The 25627-nt window shown below is 38.3% G+C and overlaps 1 protein-coding gene across 2 annotated transcripts in view; it reads right to left on the bottom strand.

The window, feature by feature from the left end:
• Window positions 1-25627, bottom strand: part of CCDC73 (coiled-coil domain containing 73) — an 80134-nt gene that overhangs the window by 38316 nt on the left and 16191 nt on the right. For both annotated transcript variants that reach the window (XM_020795602.3, XM_072985842.2), the window contains exons 2-7: window positions 23012-23157; window positions 12108-12179; window positions 11083-11154; window positions 7940-7975; window positions 6416-6490; window positions 1756-1794 (exon numbers count right to left, since the gene is read on the bottom strand). In XM_020795602.3, the coding sequence (XP_020651261.3) occupies window positions 1756-1794; window positions 6416-6490; window positions 7940-7975; window positions 11083-11154; window positions 12108-12179; window positions 23012-23143 (426 nt within the window). In that variant the 5' untranslated portion in view covers window positions 23144-23157. The remainder of the gene's footprint in view (window positions 1-1755; window positions 1795-6415; window positions 6491-7939; window positions 7976-11082; window positions 11155-12107; window positions 12180-23011; window positions 23158-25627) is intronic.

The following is a 25627-nucleotide window of genomic DNA, read 5'->3' as shown; positions in this document are numbered from 1 at the left end:
TCTGATAACAAAATGGTTTCAATTCTGTTCCCCCTGCAAAGTATTACTCCTCACAAATAACTCAAAACACCCCCTTTTAAAGTGGATGTCTTCTCAACCATTCAGTGCATCCTTAGTACAAAGAAACAGAGAAGCGTAATGAAGAAAACTAGTAGTGGTTTGCTGAAATAAATAAACGTATTAATTTGCAGCGCCTTTGGAGAATTAATATTTGCAAAACCAAAAATCTGCAGAAGTACTAATTTCATCACAATAAGCATCATTTCCATGCACTGTGCCGAAATTTCACATTAAAGAAGGTGGTTAATTCGATGATCGGATTTGGTGTCTCTTAGGAATTGACAAATGTCCAAAACCATGTGAAAAATTACTTTTCTATATCTGTTAGTATGTCATGGCAAACATTTACCAATAAAAGACAAAAATCAGGATCAGATTTTATAATTAGCCAAAGTAATGGCCTGGCCTTGAGATTTCTGGTAAATGTCAAACATTTCAGCTCTTTACCACTAGGTTCCTAAAATACTATGAAATTACCAATAAAAAGCTAAATTTGCAGTGCATCTGACATATTCTATTCAAATCAAATAAAGTAAGGTAGAAGTCTTATTTTGTTAAAATTATATAATCATGAAAAATTGCACTTGCTGCAAATAATGGAACTCTTACAATACTGTTAAACAAGCAACACAACCAGTGTTTTTATAAAGCAGTTTACACAATACATAATGTATCTAAGAGAGGCTGCAATCCTATACACACCTTTAATCTGGGTCTAAATCCTGTTGAATTCAGTAAGATTTAGAGATGCATAGGATTACACTGCTAAAAGTGAAAGAGCTAAAACAGATTTTATGTTGCCTTTGATCTTTAACTTGTAGCCTTATCTCCCAGGTCAAAGGACACATTATTCAATTTCACCATATTTTGTGTAAAATCACTGTACCGTTGAAGATGACTTTCAGTACAAATGTCATGGTACTTAAGGCTAACTGGACTCTAGTTTTTGAGCTTCTTAATTAAAATAACCGTTTATAATGGTCTGACAATATTATCTTTATTCTTTCCAGTTGAGCAGCAGCAGAATTTTCACAGCTTTTAGTCAATCAAGCCTAGCACCATCTTAACATCTCCTTTTAATTTCCAGCTAGAGTGAAAAAACAGAAGTGGCACTCTTATTTTCTGTGTTGCATTGGAAGAACAGGAACACACTGCTTTCTTCCTTATGTCTTTGTCATAAAATTTAAAAAAAACAATATAGAATGCAGAAAAAGCAGATGTCATTTTAATTATAAATAACAGTCTTCAGAAACAGAAAATAGACACTCCTCCCAACTCACATAGCTTTAACTGCTTGCAAAAACATATATTATACTAACAAACAACATTGACACTATGCAAAAGGACACTATCCAAAATTTAAAATTCCAGATTTATTAACACAAACTTTCAAGTATTAAGGTAAATTTAGATGCACAGTTCTACTACTTCCATATACACCCAGTCATTTGAATATAGATAATTATCTCTATTCATAATTGAAAAATTGTTAGAATTATTAGTTATAAGCAGTTTTTTTGCTTTTTTTGCTTTATAAGCCGTTGGCGTAAGACGTGCGCACATGTGCGCGCACACCAATATTTGGCTCAGTCCCTGAGGTCTTACACCATAAATAGCTCATGAAACAATCCGGTGTGTGAGCATAAACTCTCCTTCCTAACCTTCAACCTTTTTATAGTTGACATGATTTCTTACCATTTCATTAAGCTTCTTTTGTAAAGTGTATTTTGAAATCTGAAATAACAAAACAAAAAGTCTATATGAGCTTTCAAAGTATAATCCATGGATTTTTTCACTCAGTTATCAATTAACTGTAATTTTCTTATTTTGGAACTGATAGATAAATCTTCTGTGTGCTTAGTCAACCATAATATTTTCTAACTTCCCAAGTAAATATTGCTGTTTGGGGAAAGCTTTGTTCTAGCTTCTGAAGTAGCTTTACAAACTTAGGAAGCAACAAAATCAAATGAACAAGCACAGTTGTGCAAAGGAGGATCAAAATGTGAATAATTTTAGTACATTTTAGTATTTAAGGTGCTATAGAATTTTAAGGAGAAAGGAGAGAGAAAATAGATAACATTTGTACTTATGTTTCCTGTGAATCTTAGATCCTGGAAAGACATTTCAAAAATAACAAGAAAATGATAATATCCTTTCAGAAAGACTATTTCTGAATTCTGAGTAATATGGTATATCTGCTCAGGTGGAATGTCATGTCTTACATTCCATCTGAGTAATTATGCATGGGAGATTGAGATACTTGTACCTATTAGGAATGAAAGACTGAGAAAGTTACTTTCTTGAATTACAATCCTAATGATCCCCCATGCCGTCTAGGCCGGGTGTTGGCTCTTGTGGAAATTAAAAAACGAAACCTTTTCCAAGCACTTTTGAGCATCTCATTCTGCACCACAATATAGCCAACAGCAGTGAAACAAAACAGCATAAGTTTGCTGTGGTGATATAAAAATGTTTATATAGAGAAAAAGTGGAAGCAACCCATGGAGGCGTATTTTTAAGGATTCTTTTGTTTCATCGGATTGGCACTGATTTTGACACATATAGATTTCATAAACAAAGAAACTTCAACACTCTCAGGAGGCTATCTGTGTTAGTGTATTGTCAGCAAAAACAACAGAGAGCCTCACACACTGTAAAAGCTGGCAAGTTTTATTTGTCATAAATTTTCTGGGATTGCAGCCTATATCTGTCAAGTTTGCATAGGATTGCTTCATGTTTGTTCGGGAGGGTATAGTCAGCAGAACAGGGCACTGATCATTACCTTAAATGTGATAATTAGCAAATAGTGGTTAGGTGGTGGCCTAGACATTCTAGTGCACATGAGTTGGTTTATATATCTATTGTGGTGAAATGTCAAATTAGGCAAAGAAACTTAACCCAGAATATTTTCCAGCAATAATAAAATATTTAATCTGTCTCTCTGAAGAAAATAACACGTTATGATTGATAAGAATCCTTGTGATTCTTGAGGTTTGGTCTCTCCTTCTACATTTTTCCTGCAAACCAGATGACAGTCATTTCTGAGGAATTCCTATGCTGTTTTCATGGATATATAAAGCTTTTTTGCTATCAACAGAAACTGATGACGAAGAATGAAAGTAATCTGAGGAGGGTATCACCAGAAGCCATTATGCATGACAAAATGTTATTATTTATTTACTTTTATGCACTAATAATATATACAGTATATGGCAACTTTACTTGGTTTTGCTATACCAATTTATGCCAACAGCAACCCTGTATGGTAGTCTGGGGTAAGATACTAACTGGCTAAGGGAAACTGAGTAAGCCTTGTGACTGGGTGAGGCTTGGTTCCTGGTTCCAAAGATTGTACCTGAATGCTGACATTATACTGTCTTTTTCAGATCAGTGTTTGCTATATAAATGGTATTAAAGATTAAACATACTTGGTGAGGTGGTGGTGGAGAATGCAAATATTAATGTGTATGATTTGTACAATGTGCAGAGAAGGCCACACAGATTTTGAACACTAGAACATGGGAATGTTGCTAGTCTTTCTAAAATTCCAAATACCTGTCTGAGATGGAGGTAGCAGTGTCAGAAATGAGGCTGGTTTTTTAATATATGGCAGTATGTCTACTATTAGAAATGCTGGTTTTCTTTACTCTCTTCATTAGTTCATGATGCTCTCCTAATTGCACTTCCTTTTATTAGCTTTTCTGTCTCAATTTATTTATTTATTTATTTATTTATTTATTTATTTATTTATTTATTTATTTATTTATTTATTTATTTATTTATTTATTAAACCTATATGCCGCCCACTCTACCCAAAGGTCTCTGGGAGGCTTACAACAATTACGTTAACAGTCTGGTCTCACTTAGAAATCAGTATATCACAAAAAGTGTACTCCAGATTATAGGACTTTTTAATACATTCAAGTTATTGCCAGGGGGGACAAAGCTGCTTCAAAATTTTCCATGCAAAACACTGAAAGTAGAGGTGGACAACTTGGACTTCCAGACAAACTACTACTACTAGGAGTAGTTTATCACTGGAATATATATAAGACTTTCAACCTTCAGAGAAGGGGGTGTCTCATGTGTTTTCTACTGGTAGATTGTAGCTTTGGTGTTCTGTTCCTGCAGGTTGCTGTCACTTGCTATTAGTGCAACTTCAATCAGAACTTTATTCCGAACTGTCTCTCGGAAAGCCCTTCTTATGCTGTGTTTAAATCAGATTCCATCACAGGATGAGTTCCTCACTCCCAAAGTTTATCTTACTTAGAAAAAGCAAAGGAGCATTTATTACTTTCCCTTCATGTATCAAGTTCAGCCGACCATGAGGTACACTATATATCACTTGTGTTGTGTCATGAATTGAGCAGGGCATAACAAATCCTTTCAGCCTTTTGCACAGAAGGTCAGCAATGTGAAGGAATTTGCTTTTACAATAATCTCAACATTAACCTGATAATTAAACAGAGAATAACAAAATAACCAAGCTATTTATAAAGTTAATGAGCATAACCTAATCAGCACAGATTTAACAACAGATAACATTTTCTATTTTTATCGAAGAAAAGACACTATTAAATAACTAAAGGATCCAGAAGAACTACAATAAAATATTGATAAAATTCTTAGTACTCTGATGCTGTGTCTTTAAGCAACTACACAAAAGTGTGTAAATATATAATAATGGTGGGGCACATAGTATGGCTTGGGCATGTCATGAGAATGGCTGACGATTGGATTCCAAAAGATCTCCTGTATGGAGAATTAGTGCAGGGAAAGCACCCCAGGGGGAGACCACAGCTGCAATACAAGGATATCTGCAAGCAGGATCGGAAAGCCTTAAGAACAGACCTCAACAGATGGGAAAGGTTGACATCTGAGCATTCTGCCTGGAGGCAGGCCGTGCATCATGGCCCCTCCCATTTTGAAGAGACATTTGTCCAGCAGGCCGAGGCAAAGAGGCAGTCCCAAAATCAGCAAAATCAGGGAGCTGGACAGAGAACAGATTGAGCTATCCAGCCAGCTAAAATACAAGAAGAGTACAACATTGTTTCCATGATTTGACTCGAACGATGATGGGTTGATCTACGGTCTAAATGTCCTTGCTTTTGATATTATCAGTGAAAAATGCAAAAAGAGATTTAACGATAGATGAAAAGCAAAAAGAGGAGTCTTAAATAAGTCAGAACCCTCAATGTAACCTTCCAGCAACTGTCACATAGGGCCAAAATAAACTATTATGGTGAGCAGTGTTTTTTAAAAAAAGAGGAAAAACAAGTTGAATGGAAAAGTAAATTTAAACCTCAAATAGGGATGTTGAAAAACCGGTATTGGAACATATCCGCATACGACAAAATAAACAAAAGAAAGAAACAATAAACTGAAAACCTATACAAAAAAGTTGTAAAGATGACAGATTCCTTTGAAGAAAAATCCTGTGATCTAGAAGCTACATTTTTACAAAGCAAGGTGAAAGCAAGTCAATCAAAACCCAGCTCTTTCCTATGGTTGTGCTGTTGGGGAGACCCACTTTACACACATACTGTGTGTGTTAGTGACTCTCTGCCTTCAAAAGCAATAAAGTTTATTGCTTAATTACTAAGATTCACTCTGTCTTCTGTTTTGTTACACACACACACCCCAGCCAGCAAGCCTTCCCCAAAAGTGGAAGAAAAAGCTGGGGTTCATTTGGGCTGCAAGTCCCCCTGGTTGACCTTTCAGCCTCCCTAACCATGGATTAAAATTCACTTCAATTTCTTGGATCTCTTTCTGTTTTCTTTTTTGTTGCTGTTGTCCTCTTTCCACTGTGCATCCCAGAAAAGCCCAGTTAGGTGGTTTTGGGCAAACTGCACAGTCCAAGAATCCCCGAAAGGAAGGGAATGGTAAGCCACCTATGAATACTTTATAGCTAGAAAATCCTGAAAAGAGTTGCAGTAAGTCCAAATTGGCTTGATGGCACACAATTAACATTATTCTATTTCTTTGCAATTATAATAATATTATAATAATAATTAACAAGTCACTGAAAATTTGCATTTAGGATTTTAACTCTATTTCTGTCACCTTTCACTTCTGCTTCTTGTGTGCTGTTAACCATTTTAAGAATCCAATCAGTCATTTATCAAGCCCACATTAATTAAAGTTTGATTTCCCAATCATTTTGGCTGAGATGAGCAGAAGGGGATGCACTAAATGCTCCTCAATGGTTAATTGCTAATTGCTCATCATCAAATAATTAAGAGGAGCATGATTTATTGTCTTAGCTAAGCACAAATTGTCCTGGCTGTTGCATGAACACCATACTGCCTCAGAGCTCCCCCGAATAAACTATGCAGTACATATAATGTCAATTTACCTGTAGTTTTTTTAATGTTTCCTTTAAACCCTCTGTTTCTCTTTCTTTTGCTTCTTTGGCAAGTAGAAATTTTCCCTTCAAAGAAACAGGAACTTTTATAAGAATAAAGAAATGCCTTATTTAAGAGACTAAAGAATAAGTTCATTGTGAATACTGGTCATGTTATCAGGTGTATACGTGACTGTGTCAAAGGCACGCATCCAGTAATGTGACCTGCATCTTGTTAGTGAGTTACGAGAATTTAACTTACACACATGTAAATCACCAACAGGATTCTGGCCATTATCTTAGAGTATCTCTATGAAACATGGGACAAACATTCACTTCTGACTAGAAGCAGAATCCTGTTTGTTCCTTCCAGTCACACAACTGGCCAATTGTGTGAGCAGATGAAGGGTTTCCAAGCCTGTGCAAGGATATACTGCTGGATATTTCATAAGTGAAATGAGCTAACAACATTTTTCTCTAGGCATAAAATGTTTATTTGCTTCACAGCCATGTTTGCAGTTTTAAAATCTATATTTCATCAGAAATACTTTTAGTGCATTCTCCTTCAAAATCTGTACTCATTCGCTCACTTCTCAAAATTATCTGCATAACTTATTACATGACTCAAACAGTCAAGCACATATCTGCAGCTATTATGACATTTACTACACTTCTTTTTGCCCTGATGCTCATGAAATGTGGAAACATGATAGATGCTACAGCTTGAGAGGTTTGTGTACTGGGTTCCTTTAACTTGTTAAAAAAGCAGAAGCAATCTGTGCCGAATCCAATTAAGGCTGTGTTCTAGACTCAAACCATTCTGTAATTTGGTTCTCCCCAGAATTAAATCAAACCATTCCACATCAGTCTAGACCCTATACCAATCAGACTTTACGAGAGTGATTTGATGCAAAATTTATGATTTGTCCAACTCTAGTACAGTATACAGCGCCATTGCCTTCTGTCAGCAGCCCCATGCATCCCATTTTCTGAAGAAACGTTAGCCTTTGGTGGGAGATTTTCTATTGCTTTTGTGGAGCTGATGCTCTAAAGCAGGAGTCCCCCAACCCCATGTCCGCGGCCTAGTAGAGAGCCGTGGCCCTGGCAGGACCAGGCCATGAAGACAGATTTACTGCCACTGCATGCACTCCTTCTGCCCCCCACGCATGCATGTGAGCAGGTCCCGCTCCCCACATATGCACACCAGTGCGCCCTGCCCCTCACGAACATACCCCGTCCCCTGTGAGCATGCCCCTGCCTCCCCAGGCATGCACACAAGTACGCCACTGCCCCCCACGAGAACACCCCCATCACCTGCCCATCAGCACGCCTCTGCAAGCAAACACCCTGCCCCCCCACAGACCCCACCCCAACCAGTCTACAGCTGGGAAAAGATTGACTGCCCTAAAGGAAGAACTGAACACACTCAACAAACACACACATACAATACAGTATATGAATTTCCATTTAAACAAATTTGGATCTTAAACTATTCATTGATTGAACAAATAAATCATGTAACTGTTTATGACTTACCTTTTCTTCTTCCATAGCAAACATCCTTGCTTGAAACTTGAATGTAAAAAGGAGGACATCTATTTAAATAATATTGATGAAACTACCTATGCAACATTTTAGGCAAGGAAGGGGAGGTGTATACATATGCATGCACACACACATATGTATGCTAACTAGATGGCATAATGTAATTAATGAACTGCTGGATAGTTGAGTGGTTTAGGTATCCAGCCGTGGAGCCAGAGGTTCATCATGTCTGTTGATGGCTCCCTCTCTACAGAAATACATTGCAGCCCAGAAAACAACAGAGGATGACAAAACTAAAGTCTCTATCCTGTGCTCACTTATGTGGGAGTAAGACCATTCTGCTATCCCATGGGATAACTTTTTTTATTCACTTTTCTTTCCCGAAATCACAGCTTGAAAAAGTGCCTCTTTTTGGGATGTTAAATCCAACTCCCTAAGCAGTATGGCTGGTGACACAGGCATGGCTATACAGCTCATTTGGAGAAGCCTGTTGCGGGCTAAATAGACTCACTTAAGGTTGGGTACAGATATATGTCATGTAGTGTGATCTTTGCATCCACATGGAATACACACTTGAATTGACCCTAATTGGTCTGCCTCCTTTAAGAAAAGCAAAGAAAGCTTCCAGTTTTGTTTTGTTTTTCCCTAAACACTGAAACACATTGGTACTACCCTAAATTAGCTTTTAAAAAGTTGCTTCTTCCGTCTGCTCCACAGAGAAGCAGAGGAAGGAAGTTTTTAATTTCCAAATTTCCCAATATCATTACATGGTTAGGCTGTTTGTTTAAGCCTCTAATGATATTGGCAATTGAAGCCAGCTGGAAATCTTTAAAGCAGGAAGCTTCACAATGGAACCTCCACGAGATTCCATTGCAACCAGAACCAAAGGGGTTGGAAACAATCACTGTGGTGCATGGAGGAGGAGGAGTACTGTGCAAAGGGTGGTGGACTTGCATGCACTCACGCAGCTGTGCACTGTAGAGGGAACCTTGGTGATGACTGTCATTATCTATTCACAGAATGGGATCTTCTGAAAGAAGTATATTTTGAGTCATTTCTGAATTTGCTAATAAGAAAAAACTTGAAAAATGAAGCTTTTAAAATAGTTATCATTTTGTAATTTATCATTGCATGTAAATATTTTCTTTACCTTTAGAATCAAAAATAGCTTTCCTGAAAAGGTTTGTCAAAAACTGATTTAAAAAAAAAAACCTATTATATAAGTAATCTTTTTTTCCCACTGAATGAAAAATGACAGTGATACAAGTTGCTTAGTGTCAGTGTATTATCAAGCAATACCCTTCACACACTAATAAAATCCTTCTGGATTTCTGCTTCTGCCCCTTTTATTATACCAAGTGTGGCAAAAAGATTACTATAAAACAGTTTATTAATTGCCTCTTGTCAGTTTTCATGAAGAAATGCAGAGCAAATGTTAATTTTTCCAGTTCTACATATGAAAAAAAGTTGTATTTATCAAGAACTGGCAAGTCACCACAGCTAGATAACATGTATTTAAAGGTACAACTACAGTACATGGCCAAATTATCCCGGCTTGTATGCTAAACTATCATGTCATTTGGGGAGATCCTTGCATTCACGTGCAAGGACCCAAATTACACTGTTTATCGCAATCAAGGCTTTGTCCCCTTTAAAGGGAAGGCTTCTCATTTCTCAAGATCATTAAGTGGTTTAAAAAAACCACAGAGGAAGAAGCTGCTTAACAATCTTGAGACATAGAAATCCTTGCTGCACATCTTTGGAGGGAAAAGGAGAGGAAGTTTTGCACTTCTTTTTAATTCTTGCAAACCGACACAGCACATCAGTGATTGTTTGAGAGGGTTTTTTTAAAAGTCCTTTCACAGCATGGCTGATGTATTAACAAAACTTAAAAAGAAAAGCAAAACTTCCTCTCCCCTGTCCTCCAAAGGCAGGCAGCAAGAAAACTTCCCATTTTGAAAGATCATTTGTAGGTTCAGCAAAGGGACAGCCAGTCAGCCACTTTGGTTTAATCCCAGTGATCATGCATGCTGGAACCATATCAAAACAGAGCAATTCTACACACACGTAAAATGAGTAGCCCCTGACAAAGACCCAAAAAGCTGCAGAGAGTTATGCTCTGAGAACGGGCTGGTTCATGCTGCCACTTACATAATTTAGTCATAGGGAGAAAAACAACAAGAGCCAATCCTGAGATCAAACCAAGCTGCAGGGAAAATCCCTATGTAGTCACACCTATCTAGATAATAATATTTGAGAGGAAAAACATAGCAGAAGTTTTGGAATACTGTTTCAGTCATTTTAGAATGTGAAATTACTACTCAGTTGCTCTGAGGAATCTGGATATCTTTCCAGGAAAACATGTATCATTTGTGGGGAAGTCATATTTCTCAAATCAGTTTTCTCCTGACTAATGTACATTACTGTTATGTACGCAATCAAATCAGAGCTGACTTACAGCAACCCTCATAGAGCTTTCAAGGCCAGTGAGATATTTAAGGCTTGGTTTTACCAGTTCCATTCACTGTTCTGTGATTTCTTCACTGGCGGTAAACAAGAGGCTTCATTTGCATGTTGACAGTGTAAACATTCCATTTTTGAAGAATGTTTATCTGAAGATATAATATTTTATCATCTTCTAACTGTAAAGCTGACATCTCATCTACTTTGGCCCTGATTCCCCCCCCCCCCAGCTTGTTTTAACTTGTTAAAAGAAAATACATTCCTGAAGAAAAAAAGAAATGGAAAATAGCATAGCAATGACAACAATAACCTTCATACTTTTTTATTTGCTTAACATATGTATCTGGACTCCTACCCTCTCCCTTCCTAGCACGGAAATGCTCAGCTCATATGTTGTTTTTTAACTAGAAAATTTATTCCCCAATGCAAAACTTTGTCCGATATAGCTGAATTTGGCAATGAGATTATGCAGAAGTTAAGCTCCCCTATGAGCTCAATGAAACATACCCCAAGGTAAGAATATAAAATGCAAAGTAAAGCAGCTTTCAAACACGAACATTTAGTTTAACTGGTGGTATGAATTTGAACATCATTTTCTATATGTATACGATTTACTACTGGCACATAAGCATAATTACTGGTGCTGTGAAAAAAAAGTTTTAGTGTACTACCTGTTTTTTAAAGGCTGCCATGGCTTCTGTATGCTGTCTGTTTAACACCTCTTTCTGCTGCTGAAGAGCTTCCTATTAGTTAAAAGCAATTTAAATTACAGAACAGCACAAAGGATTTCTAAATATGACTATAAATCATTTTCTTAAGCATAAAATATCGCAAATACATTAAGAAAAGATTTCTATTTTATGCTTTTTAATCTTGATTTTAGAAATAATTATTGCAGAATCATTAGACTACAGATTTTTTGTTATATTATAATATTAAAGCAATTCTTTCAACCAATAGATCTCTCCTCTCCTTCCCCCAATGGAGTAGCACATCATTGTGGCCTCCCCTGACTGCCTTCTTGTATACCCCAGCAATCACCCCAGCCACCACAGGGAGCTGCCAAGCCAGGAGAAGGGGTCAGCTGGGGTGCTGTTCTTTGGAGCGTAGCCTGATGAAGAACTTCATGGGTTCAAAAGCTAGCTAATGTTTGTGGCTTTAAGTAGTCTGTAACCAGCTCCTGCCTTTGGATTATGAACAAGGACCACATTGCTTTTTTTCCCTTTTTATATAAATGTGCCAACCTGATCAGAAATTAGATTTCAATATTCCTTAAACTATAAATAAAAGGGACTATAAATAAATAAGGGACTATAAATAAATAAGGGACGTGGTGGCGCTGTGGGCTAAACCACAGAAGCCTGTGCTGCAGGGTCAGAAGACCAAGCAGTCGTAAGATCGAATCCACGGGACGGAGTGAGCGCCCGTCGCTTGTCCCAGCTCCCGCCAACCTAGCGGTTCGAAAGCATGCAAATGCAAGTAGATAAATAGGGACCACCTCGGTGGGAAGGTAACAGCGTTCCGTGTCTAAGTCGCACTGGCCATGTGACCACGGAAGATTGTCTTCGGACAAAACGCTGGCTCTATGGCTAGAGTCGAACACGACTGGACAAAAATTGTCAAGGGGAACCTTTACCTTTACCTATAAATAAAAGCCACTACCTAATTATAGGTATTTATTTTAAAAACCACCAACCTTTTGCCACTCAAGTTCTTGTTTTTCAACGACAAGTTTGTGAATTTGTTCTTCATAACTAATTTCTGAACCCTGGTTTCAAAAATAAAAAGAAACTATTTGCAAGGTGTTTTTTAAAATTTATTTATTTATTTTTGCTTTTCAAAAACAAATTGATATATGCAACTATTCAGCTCTTAGGAAGAAGAAATATGATCTGGTTTAATGAATATGCTGTGTGTTCTAACATTATATTGTTATAACACTTATGATTAGAGTAAATGCTAATAGAATTGTAGTGCCAAAATATGACCTAAAGTTTAATATAAATATAAAGTCCACATAAAGGACAGATTTGTATTTTTATATTGAATGACCATGAACCAGAAGAACTATGGAGTGAAATCAGAAATATTATCAGGGAAGAAGACAAAAAGACAATTACTATAGCAAAAAGAAAAATCTAGATGGATGAGGGAAGAAACACTTAACATTGCAAAGGACAGGTGAGAAGCAAAAGAAAAAGTGATGTAACTAGGGTCCAAACCATTAATGCAGTTTTTCATGCAGAGACAAAGAGAACTACCGTACTACTATAACCAGTGCAAAGAAATGTATATGTTGTTTCCCCGCCACTTCATATTTACTCCGTATTGTGTATTGCCTAACTTTTCTTGACATGCGTTTGTTATGGTGTACGTATGTTTTTTTAAACTGTCTTGGCTAGCTAGCCAAATAAATGCCTTTCTGATAGAAACCTTGCAACATGTCTCTTTGGCATTTTTAACAAGAAAAGGTCTCCACAGTACAAACAATGTGCTGATGACACATAAACCCACATAATTTTTAAGATCTTCCAGGAGGGCCTTTTCTCAGCCTCTGAGAAAATGTGGTGTTGGAGGAAAGCTTGTTGGATATCCTGGGCTGCCAGAAAGACAAAGAAGTAGATCCTTGATCAAACCAAGCCTGAACTATCTCTGGAGGCAAAAATGTTGAAAATGAAGCTGTCCTACTTTGGGCAAATCATGAGAAGGCAGGATTCTCTGGAAAAGACAAAAATGCAGGGCAAGATAGAAGGCAGCAGGAAAAGAGGAAGACCCCCCTTTTATTTCCTCTTTTATTTGTCACCTGAGGTTTTCTGCTGACTTGATTAAATTTTTCTGAATGCATATGGGGGCCTCATGGCACAGTGGTTAAACTGCAGTACTGCAGTCAAGCCTCTGCTCACAACCTTATGGGTTCAGGTAGCCAGCTCAAGATTAACTCAGCCTTCCATCCTTCCAAGGTTGCTAAAAGGAGTACCCAGCTCACTAGGAGTCGAAGTGTTCCTTGCATATTTATGCTAAAAACTGCCCAGAGAGTGCTGTAGCACTATGGGGTGATATATAAGTCGAAACAACAACAAACAGCAACATTTGTGTATGAGAAAGTATTGATCACTTTTAAATATGTAAAAGGATAATTAAAAATACATTGTTTTTCATTAGAAGTGGTCAGCAATGGCTCTTTTTGAAGGACCTGATGAAGGTAGGAAAATAATTCCTTTCAACTTTACTGTGTCCTCTTGTAGAACTGGTTCGAGGTTTAAGGGGAAAATCGGCAAAATGCAGGTTCATCACTGTTACTGTGCTCTGGTGGGTTCACCTAACAGTGGTGCTGAGCTTTCTTTACATGTTCTGTGAACAGACTGAATAGATAAGGGGATAAAATGCACCTCTGTCTGGCACCTTTGCCTACAGAAAACCATTCTGTCTCTCCATATTCTGTCCTAATGGTCAGCTTCTTGTCCATATTTCTTTAAACTGGAGGATCTTAAAAGGACATGGTGGAAAGCTAGTACTGACTGAAATTCCCCTTCATTTTCCCAACCATGAATAGATGGATAGTTCAAAATTATCCTGTTTAATTGTATCTAGAAGCAAATAGTTAATCCTGTATAAAAATGAAACAAAATTAAAAACAAAAGTACCTTAAAGATTGACATATATTTCAGTTAATAGTCTCTAAGGGACTGCAAACATCTGTTTTTGTTTTGTTACACATGCTGAAACAGTCATTGCTGCATCTTCAAAATTATTTACCATATTTTTCCATTTATAAGATGACCTAATGTATAAGATGACCCTTTTCTAACCCCAAATTAGAAAAAGCAGGGATCAAGGGGCTCCCTTTTTGCTGAGCCCGGTGCCTTGCCTTTTGAGAAGACACAGGGCTTAGCAAAAAGGAAAGGAGAAACACTTCCTCTTCCTTTTTGCTAAGCCCTGTGCCTTCACAAAAGGCAGCAGTAAAAAGCAGCCTTCCGTGTAAAAAACGACCCTCAATTTTTTCCCTCAAAGGAAAAAGTGTTGTTTTATACATGGAAAAATATAGTAATCAGTTCATTATAATTGTAGCAGAACAACTTCGTTTCCTAGTATGCCACCTGTGTCAGAATGAAGACAGTTTCATTTTGCATATTCACTCCACCCCAAAAAAGGCTGAAGTATGCACTGCAAAAGTCAATCCTTATGGTTATTTCTAGGAATAACCATAACAATTGATTTGTTCTAGATACTTATTATGCACAAGAGGTCACAGTTAATAATCTAGCTGTAATGAGGAAAAAGGCATTCCTTGATACACCTATCAGCTGATAATTCAGAAGGAATGCTCAATTCATGACAATTCCAAAACAGTTTGATAGACAAACCAGAACACATACACGATCAATTCCGTGAAGACTTTTTTAAACAGCAGGAATCAAGCCCTTCACTTTCCATCACTTCCAGCGTATCCATTTACAGGTACTTCTATCAAAAATTTAGAGTACTCATAACCTACCGTAAATGTTAATCTTTAGCAGTTCAGACTTTTATCAGATTTCATAATAGAGCCATCAGTACTAAATCTGGGAACCATCAGTACTATAGCTGCTACATAAGTCAGACCATCTAGTTTGTATCATCAGCATTGGCTGGCATTGATTCTTCAGAATTTCAGACAGGGTCTTTCCCAGCCCTTGTTGCTGTATGGGTTTTATATATGCTCACAAAAATGCAAGCACTTTGTGTTTACAGAATATGACAGTGCATGTGGCAAAAAAGTAGAACACAAAAACACAAAAATGTAAAAGCTCATAAAGTATCTTTCTGTACTCCCTAAATGAGTAATATTCTGTAACTACAACAAAACAGTTTCCTTATAATTATCTATAAACACTGAATCTGGATACATCTTCTATTACTCCCCCATCAGGGACAAAAGCCAATTATTTTGATTACCCTATGACTTTTCACAGAAGGGGAGTATGCTTTCGAACAATATATTTACAAATGCTGTTAAAATGAACACACATTAATGAAAAGTGGAAACATTATACATTATTGGTAAAACTCCTGTAGGAAACAGTTGGTAAAGTGTATTGCTATATTTCCCCCCACATGGGGGAAAAAAGCAACTCAGAGAAGGGTGATTTTGAGCAAGAAAAAAAAACAGACTGATTGGAAAGTATTAAGCATCCATTCCCTCCCTCCTATTTTTTCACTCCTGACTTCAGCCTCCTCATGCTTCATTTTATGTGAGAATAAAGCAATAAAACAAATTATATTAACAAAGGAGGGGTAGGACTAGAAGATTCCAAACTCATGCTTATTTAGGTCTATTCTCTTAATTGTAAGTGCTGAATCTTCAAGCCACAAACCATTCTTTGGGAAGTTTAAAAAGTGTGTTGCTTCCTGCTTTTGAAAATGGAAGATATTATTTTTGCACAAATAACTATCATACTTTTTTAGATATTTCCTCCATGAGGGAAATTTGAAAAAACAAAAACAAAAGTGAGATCATTCCAGAAACTTTATTTCATCAATTAAAGGTACAGGTGGACCCCCCATCCAGAGGATCAGTATCCACAATTTCACTTATCCACTGCCTGAAAATATTAAAATAAAAAAGCCCAGAAATATACGAGCTTCCAAGATGTGTTACCAGAACTGGCCACTAGAGGGAACCAGAGACTATGCTATATATACGGTTTGCTATTATCTGTGTTTTCCAGCATCTGTGGAGGGAGGGCTTGGAATTGATCTTCTGCAGACAGTGCAGTCCTACTGCACAAGCATACAAAGGATAGCACGTACAAAATTGTCATGCCGTTACATTAACTAGCATGTTTTCCCATGTATAAGATGATAGTTTTGTCTAAAATCTTTAGATTAAAAATTGAGGGTTGTCTTACACATGGAGGTAAGCTGAGGAGAAAACCACACAATTGCAAAACTGCCCATACCTTGCCTCTGCAACCAGGCTTCCTTCAATCACGAGGCTTAGCTCCCTCCAATCAGGAGGCTTAGCTTCCTACAGTCAGAAGACTTAGCTTCCTCCAATCATGAGCCTTATGTAACTGACATCTGCTGATGCTGAACAAACCAACTGGAACGCAACTCGTTGGAGGTGGAGCATGTAGGCACTGCTCAGATGCAGCAGGGACAGTGCTGTATGTAAATGTTACCTAATTACTAAATAAAAATGTATTCTGGTTTTGTCTAAAATATTGATTTCTTAATTTGGGGTGAGAATAGTGGAGGGCATCTTATACATGGGGATGTCTTATACACAAAAAAATGTGGTACCGTATTTTACCGTGTATACGACCCCCATGTATAAAACACCCCCCTAATATTGACTCTTGATGGAGGCGGAGGAGCAATTAATGGGCAACTGCTCCTCCACCTCCATCTCCTCCTGCTACTGTCTCCGTTGCCCGCCTGATTACCTCCTCCAGTGCAACTGCTGCTCACTTCCAGTGCAACTGCGACTCACCTCCAGCTCACGTTGCAGCCTTGTCCCCTGCCCTCAGGAAATTGTGGGAGGAGGTGATCTGGCGGCGGCATCAGGAAGAGGCACCTGAGCGCATGCAAGTGCTTGTTTTCTGCCTCTTCTGCCTCCTCCTGCCTCCACCACCAGAAGGGACAAGGCGACAACGTCAATCCCAGTGGAGATGGTGATCGGGCAGGCGGGGAAGGCAGCAGCAAGACGAGCCCGAGCGCATCTGAATGCTCCTTTGCCTCTGTCTCCTGCTGCTGCTGCTGCCTCAGGGCCACCAGAGGGGACAAGCTGTGAGCTCTGGAAGAGGCAATTGGGCAGCGGCGGCGGCAGCAAGAGGTGCCCGAGCGTGCGTGCGACTGCTTCTTCCATATATAAAACGACACTCAATTTTTCCTCTAATTATTTTAGGAAAAAGTGTCATTTTATACACGAAAAAATACGGTATGTGCCCTCTTTAGATAAGATTTGTAACATTGTACTATCTGGCCATGTGAGTCTCATATGGAATCTGATCACATATATTTGGAACATCAAAATAGGTTACGTACAATTTAGACAGCAGGCCATGTTGGCTCTGTTCCAAACACTGAATTCTGCTAACACCAGGAGACTAAAATCAGCATCTATTACTAACACCTCTAAATCAAAGCAATTTACTTGAAAATAAAGTTCCTTAAAATCACTTATGATTGCAGAAATGAAAAATAAAGAGATAACACAGCTTGACTAAAGTTGCAAACAGAACATGTGAAGGACAGGAAAGAGGCACTGGTTGAACCCGACAGCCATTATACTCTGCAGCACTGTACTAGTTTAACGTTTTCAGATTCGTTTCAGCTGTACAAACACAACTTGTCCAGTTTTTTTTCTTATAATTTCTTGTGGTTTTCAAAATTTCTCACACCATAAAAAAATTGGTCTAACTAACATTGGTCAGTATCTATCAACCAGAATTCCCTTATGTGTGGACAAGCCGCTTTGTTCCATTTCATGGATGGTTGTATCATCCTGGGGGTTGTGAAGGCGCAGAATGGGACAACATGTCTGCAACATGACCCTTCAGTACCCTCACTGATGAATATCAAACTTTCTACTACAGCAGTGGTTCTTAACCTTTGTTACTCGGATGTTTTTGAACGGCTACTCCCAGAAACCCCAATCAGCACAGCTGGTGGTGAAGGCTTCTGGGAGTTGCGGTCCAAAACTCCTGAGTAACCCAAGGTTAAGAACCAGTGTACTACAGTATTTCCTTTATTTTTCTTCATCCCGGGATCTTCTAAAACACAACTGAGGAAGTAAGGGACTAAAATGAAGAGGGAAAGTCAGACTTAGATGAGGTAAAGGGAGTAATACACATATTTAGAAGTACAGTATAAGAGAATTGACAGAAGAGGATCGATGGATCAGTTGGAGCAGCAAGTTGCTGAAAGGCACAGAACGATCAGGGAAGGATGTCTGGACATTAGACGTAAAACAACATAAAACAAAATATTTTTATTTTATTTATATAGGCAGAAATGTGAGCTAAAAATCTATCTGGCTTATGTCAAAAACAGGTAAAAACTCTTCATTGTATCAGTTCTTTTGCTGATGAACTGTTTTTTACTTTAAGAGTTTTGTTGATGAAGCAACAAATTATCACTTCCACACTGATCTATAAGGGTGTGCCATTCTGATTTTCTGGACTTCAATTCCCACAATTATCCAAGAATGTCATAGTAAGTATTCTGGGAGCTGCAGGATGCTTACTATGATACTGATATTTACCAACCCACACCTACATTTCACTCACCTGGACTAGAACCTTGTCTCAGAGGCTCTATGGCTGGCTCACGCCTAATTCCTGTTAATGTTTGAAAAAAGGAAGCTACGCCTTTCCTTTCTGAGCATCATAGTTCTTTGGGATGGCCTCTATAGAGCAAGACTACAACTTCCAAAATGCACTTTGGCTCAAGTTATCTATTCCCATATTACTTCACATACTCACTGGCCAAGAAAACTGTATCTGCATCATTTATGTCAGGGGTCCCCAACCCCCAGTCCGTGGCCTGGTGCCGGTCCATGGACTTCGCAGAATCGGGCTGCAGAGACAGATCTCCCTCCCACCCCCGCCCGCACAGTGGGTGTGGTGCGCTCATGTGCATGTGCAGGTCAGCGGGGATGTTCGCTGATGGGCATGGCACGATCGTGTGCATGCATGCCCCACTCACCCACAAGTGCACCATGCCCATCTGCGAGCACGCCGCCCTCACCTGCTAATGCGCATGAGCATGCCATGCCCATCGATGAACATGCCATGCCCACCCGCGAGTGCAGGGGGTGCCCCCAGCCCCATGCGCATGGAACCCACCCACATCATCCGGTCAACGGTTCCAAAAAAGGTTGGGGACCACTGATTTATGTGGCTGAATAAATAACTAAATGTTTCCAGAAAAAGATTCTAGGTTGCAAGTTTTTAGAAAACTTCTAAAATACAGTATATAAATATATTTTCCCCTTCTTGATTCTTCAAGAAAGACATATGAAAATGTATACAGAGTCTGGAAGTACTGTGTGAATAAAAAGCAGCTGTGGTTCCACATTATTTAGCATGAACTGCAATAGTTATATAGAACAGTTGGCCATTTGAAAAAAAAAATCTCTCAGAAAAATAGCCATTATTCAGTTCACTAGATAGTTTTCCATACTAAAGCCAAAGTTTTTCAAACCTAACTATGTTTTTCAAACATTATGTCTTGAAACTATTCTATAGCTCTTTCAAAAGGAACAATCTTCTGTTCACTAAAAACTATATACCATTTTAAAATGATAACAGGAGACACAAAACATTTAGAAGTGTTGATATTTTATTAGCTGCCTTAGGACTACAAGGCAAAAAAAACTACCATAACAATAAAAGAGGAGTTATTTGATGGTTTGTTTACTCGTTATAACCTTTAGAAAGTGTCAAGCCTTTTGTAAAATGCTTGCTTCAGGCTGTAGTTTTACAAGATAGGCTGTGTATTGGTCAAGCCCCCCGATTTTTGACCCTGAACAGATTTAGGAACAGAGTACAGCTGGCTCACATCCAAGCAACCAAAACTAGGTACTTTCTTACTGTATTTTTCAAACTCGTAATCCACCTCCTACGAAATTGCAAAGTCCATTTCCTGCATGCTGCTCAATCAAACAGTTCTCAGTCTTGAAGACTGAAAACATAAACTAGCTCCTGAAGTTAAGCCTGTTCAGATTTACTGAAGATTTTAAAAGTTTGAAGTAAACTATAGAAGGGTGGATCTTGTCCCACACCCAGAAACTGATAATACAAAGGAAAATAAGGAAAGCCAATATTCAACAAGAACCTTAGCCATGATGCATTTTGTAACTGGAATGCCTACAAGACTTCCCCAATTCTATTGAGATGAAGGGTCTCCTGAGCAGAAAGAAGGATAAACTAAGAAGTGAGATCATGTGTACATTGTAGTCTAGCTGACAATGAAAGGGGGAAGAGCAGACTGCAGTGATAGTCAGCTGTCAGTGCCTTGTGATCCTGTAGTAAGGTAATAGCTTTCTTGAGGTAGCCTTGAGTCTAGCACCTATGAAACGTTTAGTTTGACTCTAGGTTTTCTGATTTTCCTTGGCTACATTGCCACCTCTAGTACCAATGTACCCAGACATTATAGAATTAGACTCTGACCAAACATGAAAGCTATACCAGGAGCAACGATAAAAAGAAACCCATAAAAATGGATAAAGAATATATTTTTAGGAATCCCTTACAACTGTGTGATTCTACAATACTATAAGCACTCAATGTCCAAAATCCTGTTGTTTAGTATAGTACATTGCACTACAGTAGGCCCCCTGAATCAATGGGGATTTAGTGCGTCAACTCCTCCATAACTTCCATTGATTCAAAAGGGCCTATTCAAACTGCAACTTAATATGCTGAAGTAAGTTGTCATTAAGAATAGGCCCTTCTGAATCAATGAACTTACAAAGAAGTTGATTCATCAAATCTCCATTGATTCAATAGCCCTACTCTAGTGCTACAGTATTTATTATGCTAAGCAACAGGATTTTGGCCAATAGATTAGAAACATTATCATGTGAGTGAAATAAATAAGCAGATGTGTCACAATTTAGAAATCCTTGCATACAACAGCTTGTGATCAAACCTAGACTGCTTGAAATCCATTGCATACCAGGAATTCTGTTCTGTCTAATAGTTGATTGCCACATTTAGTAAACAATATTGACCAAATGGAGTGGGAAGTAATACTTGAGCTCCTTAGAGAAATAGCATGATACAAATGAAACAAACAAAAACTACTACACTAATAATCAGCAACAGGTGACTACGTGAGCAGAATCTTGACTGCAGTTCTGCATTTAACTATTGCTCTACGAGGCTCCTAGTGACACAGATCACCTAAAAGAGATGCACAGAATTTGGGGGGGGGGGGGTTGTATATGTGTGTCAAATCAAACAATGTGCTTAATAATAGATTACAAGAGGTATTCTGCAATTATGACTGTTTTTCTCTGTCAATATGATTTCCTCTGAAGTGGATGCCTCAGCAATCAGATTTGCAAATAAAGCCCATGTTTGCCTTTCAGTGAAGAATCACAACACAATGCACACTGATTATAAAATATGGAGATAAATAGAAGTACATGCAGGGCAAACTGATATTGTCCACCACTACACCTCTTCTAGACACATGTTATGCGATTGTCTAGTTTGACATTCAGTTGGCCAATGTATGTTTTGTTGGGATGCAAGATGAACTTGCCTCATTTTTCAGCCTCAAAAGAGACAACATGATTGTTCAGGCAACGGCCCTCCAACAGTAAGAAAGTATTTCTAACCTTCTCATTTGGGGGAACTGCTGATTTGTAAATGAATAACCTCCTAATTCTACACATTATTTTAACATCCACAATTAGTTAGGCTTTCAATGCTGGTACATTTGAGTCCATGTCTCCTAAGTAGTAGGATCCCTGAATCTGAAAGGACATGAACATGTCCCTTTACTGAGAAAACTATAATACACTCTCTGTCAGACTGTATTTCTATGTAAAAAATTTCAGCTGGTTTTGCCCAGTGACAAAGCAACATTCTCCATTGCATCTGAGGGTAGGGCAAGAACCAATGGGTGGAAACTTGTCAGAAGGAGATCCAATCTGGAAATAAGGAGGAATTTCCTGATGGTGAGAACCATAAGCAGTGGAACAGCTTGCCTCCTAATGTTGTGGGTGCCCCATTGCTGGAGGTTTTCAAGAAAAGATTGGACAGCCATCTGTCCAGGATGGTAGGAGGTCTCCTGCCTTGGGCAGGGGGTTGGACTAGAAGACCTCAGAGGTCCCTTCCAACCCTACAACCATTCTATGATTCTATGATACAGGTTTTAAACCTCTTTTTCTGTTGTACCTGTATCTAAGCTTCTATAAAATTGTGGGCAAAATGCCTTTTCCCAGTTTCCAATAAAGTAAATTTGTTTGTGTGCTTCAGCATGTTGAGAAATGAAAAAGAAAAAGAAAAAAAGAAGCAAGAGAGAAATATTATGGCACAATAAAGACTAACAGATTGATTTCCGTGTCCACATTAATGGATCAAAATCCACTTCTTCAGACACATTCTGAGGCTAGCAGTCAGTATGCTATGGTCCCTCAATCAAATCTTTTACCTGGGGTCCTGTTTGTGGCCCACCAAGGCCAGACCACACAGGAAGATGACTACCATTGTCCTCAGGGTTCTCCAAAATTTCGGCATCAAGACTGTTGCCTAAAGAGGATCCTCTCAAAATCTCCTTAAGTCTTGGAAATTTAATGCCTTAGAAATCACTTTTCTTTATATGTTGTAGAACAAACTTAAGAACACACTCTTGACTGAACCATCTGTGCACGAAATGCAAACAGGAAAAGAATGCAGAAAGGCATTCTCAGGAGCTGACCTGTACCCGTTGAACTCCCTTCTAATCTAATAAGAATTAGATTTAGAACAAGTGGAAACCTTATTTAAGTTGGCTTCCAAAAGCAAAGCATAACTAGGTATGCAGACATTTAAAACATATTAATATTTCATTGGACAGATTAACTTGATGATTTCATTGCATTTATTTTGAAATAAATACACTTACCCTTCTCATACGCAGTTCTTCTATTGCCTCCAGAAGGCTTGTTTTGAAATCTAATCGCTGAATACAAAGCAATGCTTCTGAGGAATTTTGTAAGTTATATGTAGATGTTTCTTCATTTAAGCCTTCATCCATTTTCCAAATTGTAACTGAAAAAAATTAATTCACAAATTTGCCCTGTTCACCCTAAAATAAGACCTAACCTGAAAATAAGCCCTAGTATGATTTTTCAGGATGCTCACAATATAAGCCCTACCCCCAAAATAAGCCCCATTTAAGTGACACCCCACCCTCCAGTATTGTGCAGCAACCAGAAGAAGATGACATGACTGTATTTGAATAAATGCAGATTGTTGCACATGAAAAAAAAAAACATCCCCTGAAAATAAGCCCAAATGCGTTTTTGGAGCAAAAATTAATATAAGACCCTGTCTTATTTTCGGGAAAACAGGGTACTTTAATTAATATACCATGCTAATACTTAATTCATTTAACATGAAATAACACCATCACAGGAATAAAAATAAAGGTTCCCCTTGACAATTTTTGTCCAGTCGTGTTCGACCCTAGGGGGCGGTGCTCATCCCCGTTTCCAAGCCATAGAGCCAGCGTTTTGTCAGAAGACAATCTTCCGTGGTCACATGGCCAGTGCAACTTAGACACGGAACACGCTGTTACCTTCCCACCGAGGGGGTCCCTATTTATCTACTTGCATTTGCATGCTTTCGAACCGCTAGATTGGCAGGAGCTGGGACAAGTGACGGGCGCTCACTCCCTCACGTGGATTTGATCTTACGACTGCTTGGTCTTCTGACCCTGCAGCACAGGCTTCTGCAGTTTAGCCCACAGTGCCACCACGTCCCTTATCCAAATGAAATTAAGCTAGATCTGAATGGAAATTACATTCAGGACTGAAGCTCTCAAACACTCCGAATTAAATATTAAACAGGACAGTGATATCATCATATTAGAACTACAGAGCTGGAAGGGCCTCTTTGATCCAACAGATATTGATCAGAGCATGTGTTACTGATGAATCACGTCAAAGATCAACCCATAGAAATATATTAAAGCAGGCAAAAAAAATCCACTATGGCTTTGTGGGGTAATTTTGTCCATCATCAATTTCACTTCTTTTCACTGAATAACAAAAACAGAGCAAAGCAAAAACAAATTAAAGTATTATGGCACCATTAGAAATAAAAGGTTTATTTATTTCAAGTATTAGAATCCACTTCCACAGACACACACTCATGTGTCTGGATGCAAGAAAGCTCGGACTGAAATAAACGTGTTTCCCTTAAAGGTGGCATAATATTGTTATCACCTTCTGTTGTATGTGCTGAAACTCATTAATACAGCTTTCTCTTTGAAGAGTATATTCCACTAAGGTCTCCCCTAATATTCAGTAGACTGGCCTATGTTTTGACTTTAAAAGATAGGATAGGGCCTTTCTGAACTTCATAACAAAGCTATGCTATGTTTGCTTTTGAGTTCCCAGCATTAACCAGGAAGCAAGAGCTCTATGTCAAAATAATGCCTCACAGCTACCCACTCCAGCCACAAAGCATTTTGCCGCATCTTGGCTATGTCACATTTTCTGGAATTAGAAAAATAGTTACCAGTACATTTCCTCATGACGTAGTATTATCTTCGCAGGCACCCAAGAGAGACAACAGAGAGTTTTGTGGTTGGAATGAGCAGAACAATGCTTTTTTAATGTGAAGAAAATACAAAATATAGCGTTTTGTAATGTAAATGAGTGCCCCCCAAAATAAAAGGAAACTTCATCTGTCCCCTCCATCTTTATAGCATTTAGGTTTTGTATTTCCTATACAAAATTACTGAAGACTTTGAGTGTGAAGTCATACCTAAAGATGAATTTCAGGATCTTTTTCTCTATTATACCAAATGTCTTTTCTGCATCAGTAAAAAATCGATGTGGATACTTTATTCCTGCACTTTACAGTGGGGTCTTGACTTAAGAACGGCCCGAGTTAAGAACATTTTGACTTACAAACCACTCTCATAGGAAAATATTGACTTGACTTACATACTTAGATTTGAGTTACAAACTGAAAAAAACCCACGTGGGAGGCATGGAAAGTGCAAAATGTAAACTTTCAGTTAACTGTTGGCCAGTGAAAAGGGTGCCTGTCTGCTTCCTCACTCCTCCCAGCGTTTAGAGAGTGGATTGGGAGACAGTCTTCAGACTGCCTGGTACTGGACTGCCTGGACTGTATTTTCCCTGCCTTCCCTGAACTTTTCTTGACCTAAGAAAAAAAGAAACAAAATATCCCCCTCTAGTGGTCGAAGGCGGAATAGCAGCTTCCCATTAGTTTCTATGGACGGAAAAGAGCAGATACGGATCAAATGGTTCTCAATGCATTCCTATGGGAAATGCAGATTTGACCTGAGAACTTTTTGATTTGAAAACCGCCTTCCAATACGGATTAAGTTCTCAAGTCAAGACCCCACTGTATATCAATTACATCAAATTATCTTTTAAAAAATTCCTTGAAGATATCTCTATTTCAATAAATGTGATTACTCACTATTATCACAGGTACTCGTTCTGTTTTCAATTTGCTGTTCAAAACAGATGTTAAAGGCCTGAAT

Source organism: Pogona vitticeps, chromosome 1 (assembly GCF_051106095.1).
Source record: "Pogona vitticeps strain Pit_001003342236 chromosome 1, PviZW2.1, whole genome shotgun sequence".
In the NCBI taxonomy this organism is placed as follows: domain Eukaryota; kingdom Metazoa; phylum Chordata; class Lepidosauria; order Squamata; family Agamidae; genus Pogona; species Pogona vitticeps.
Note: the sequence above shows the minus strand (reverse complement) of the source record. Positions and strands in the feature narration are given on the sequence as shown.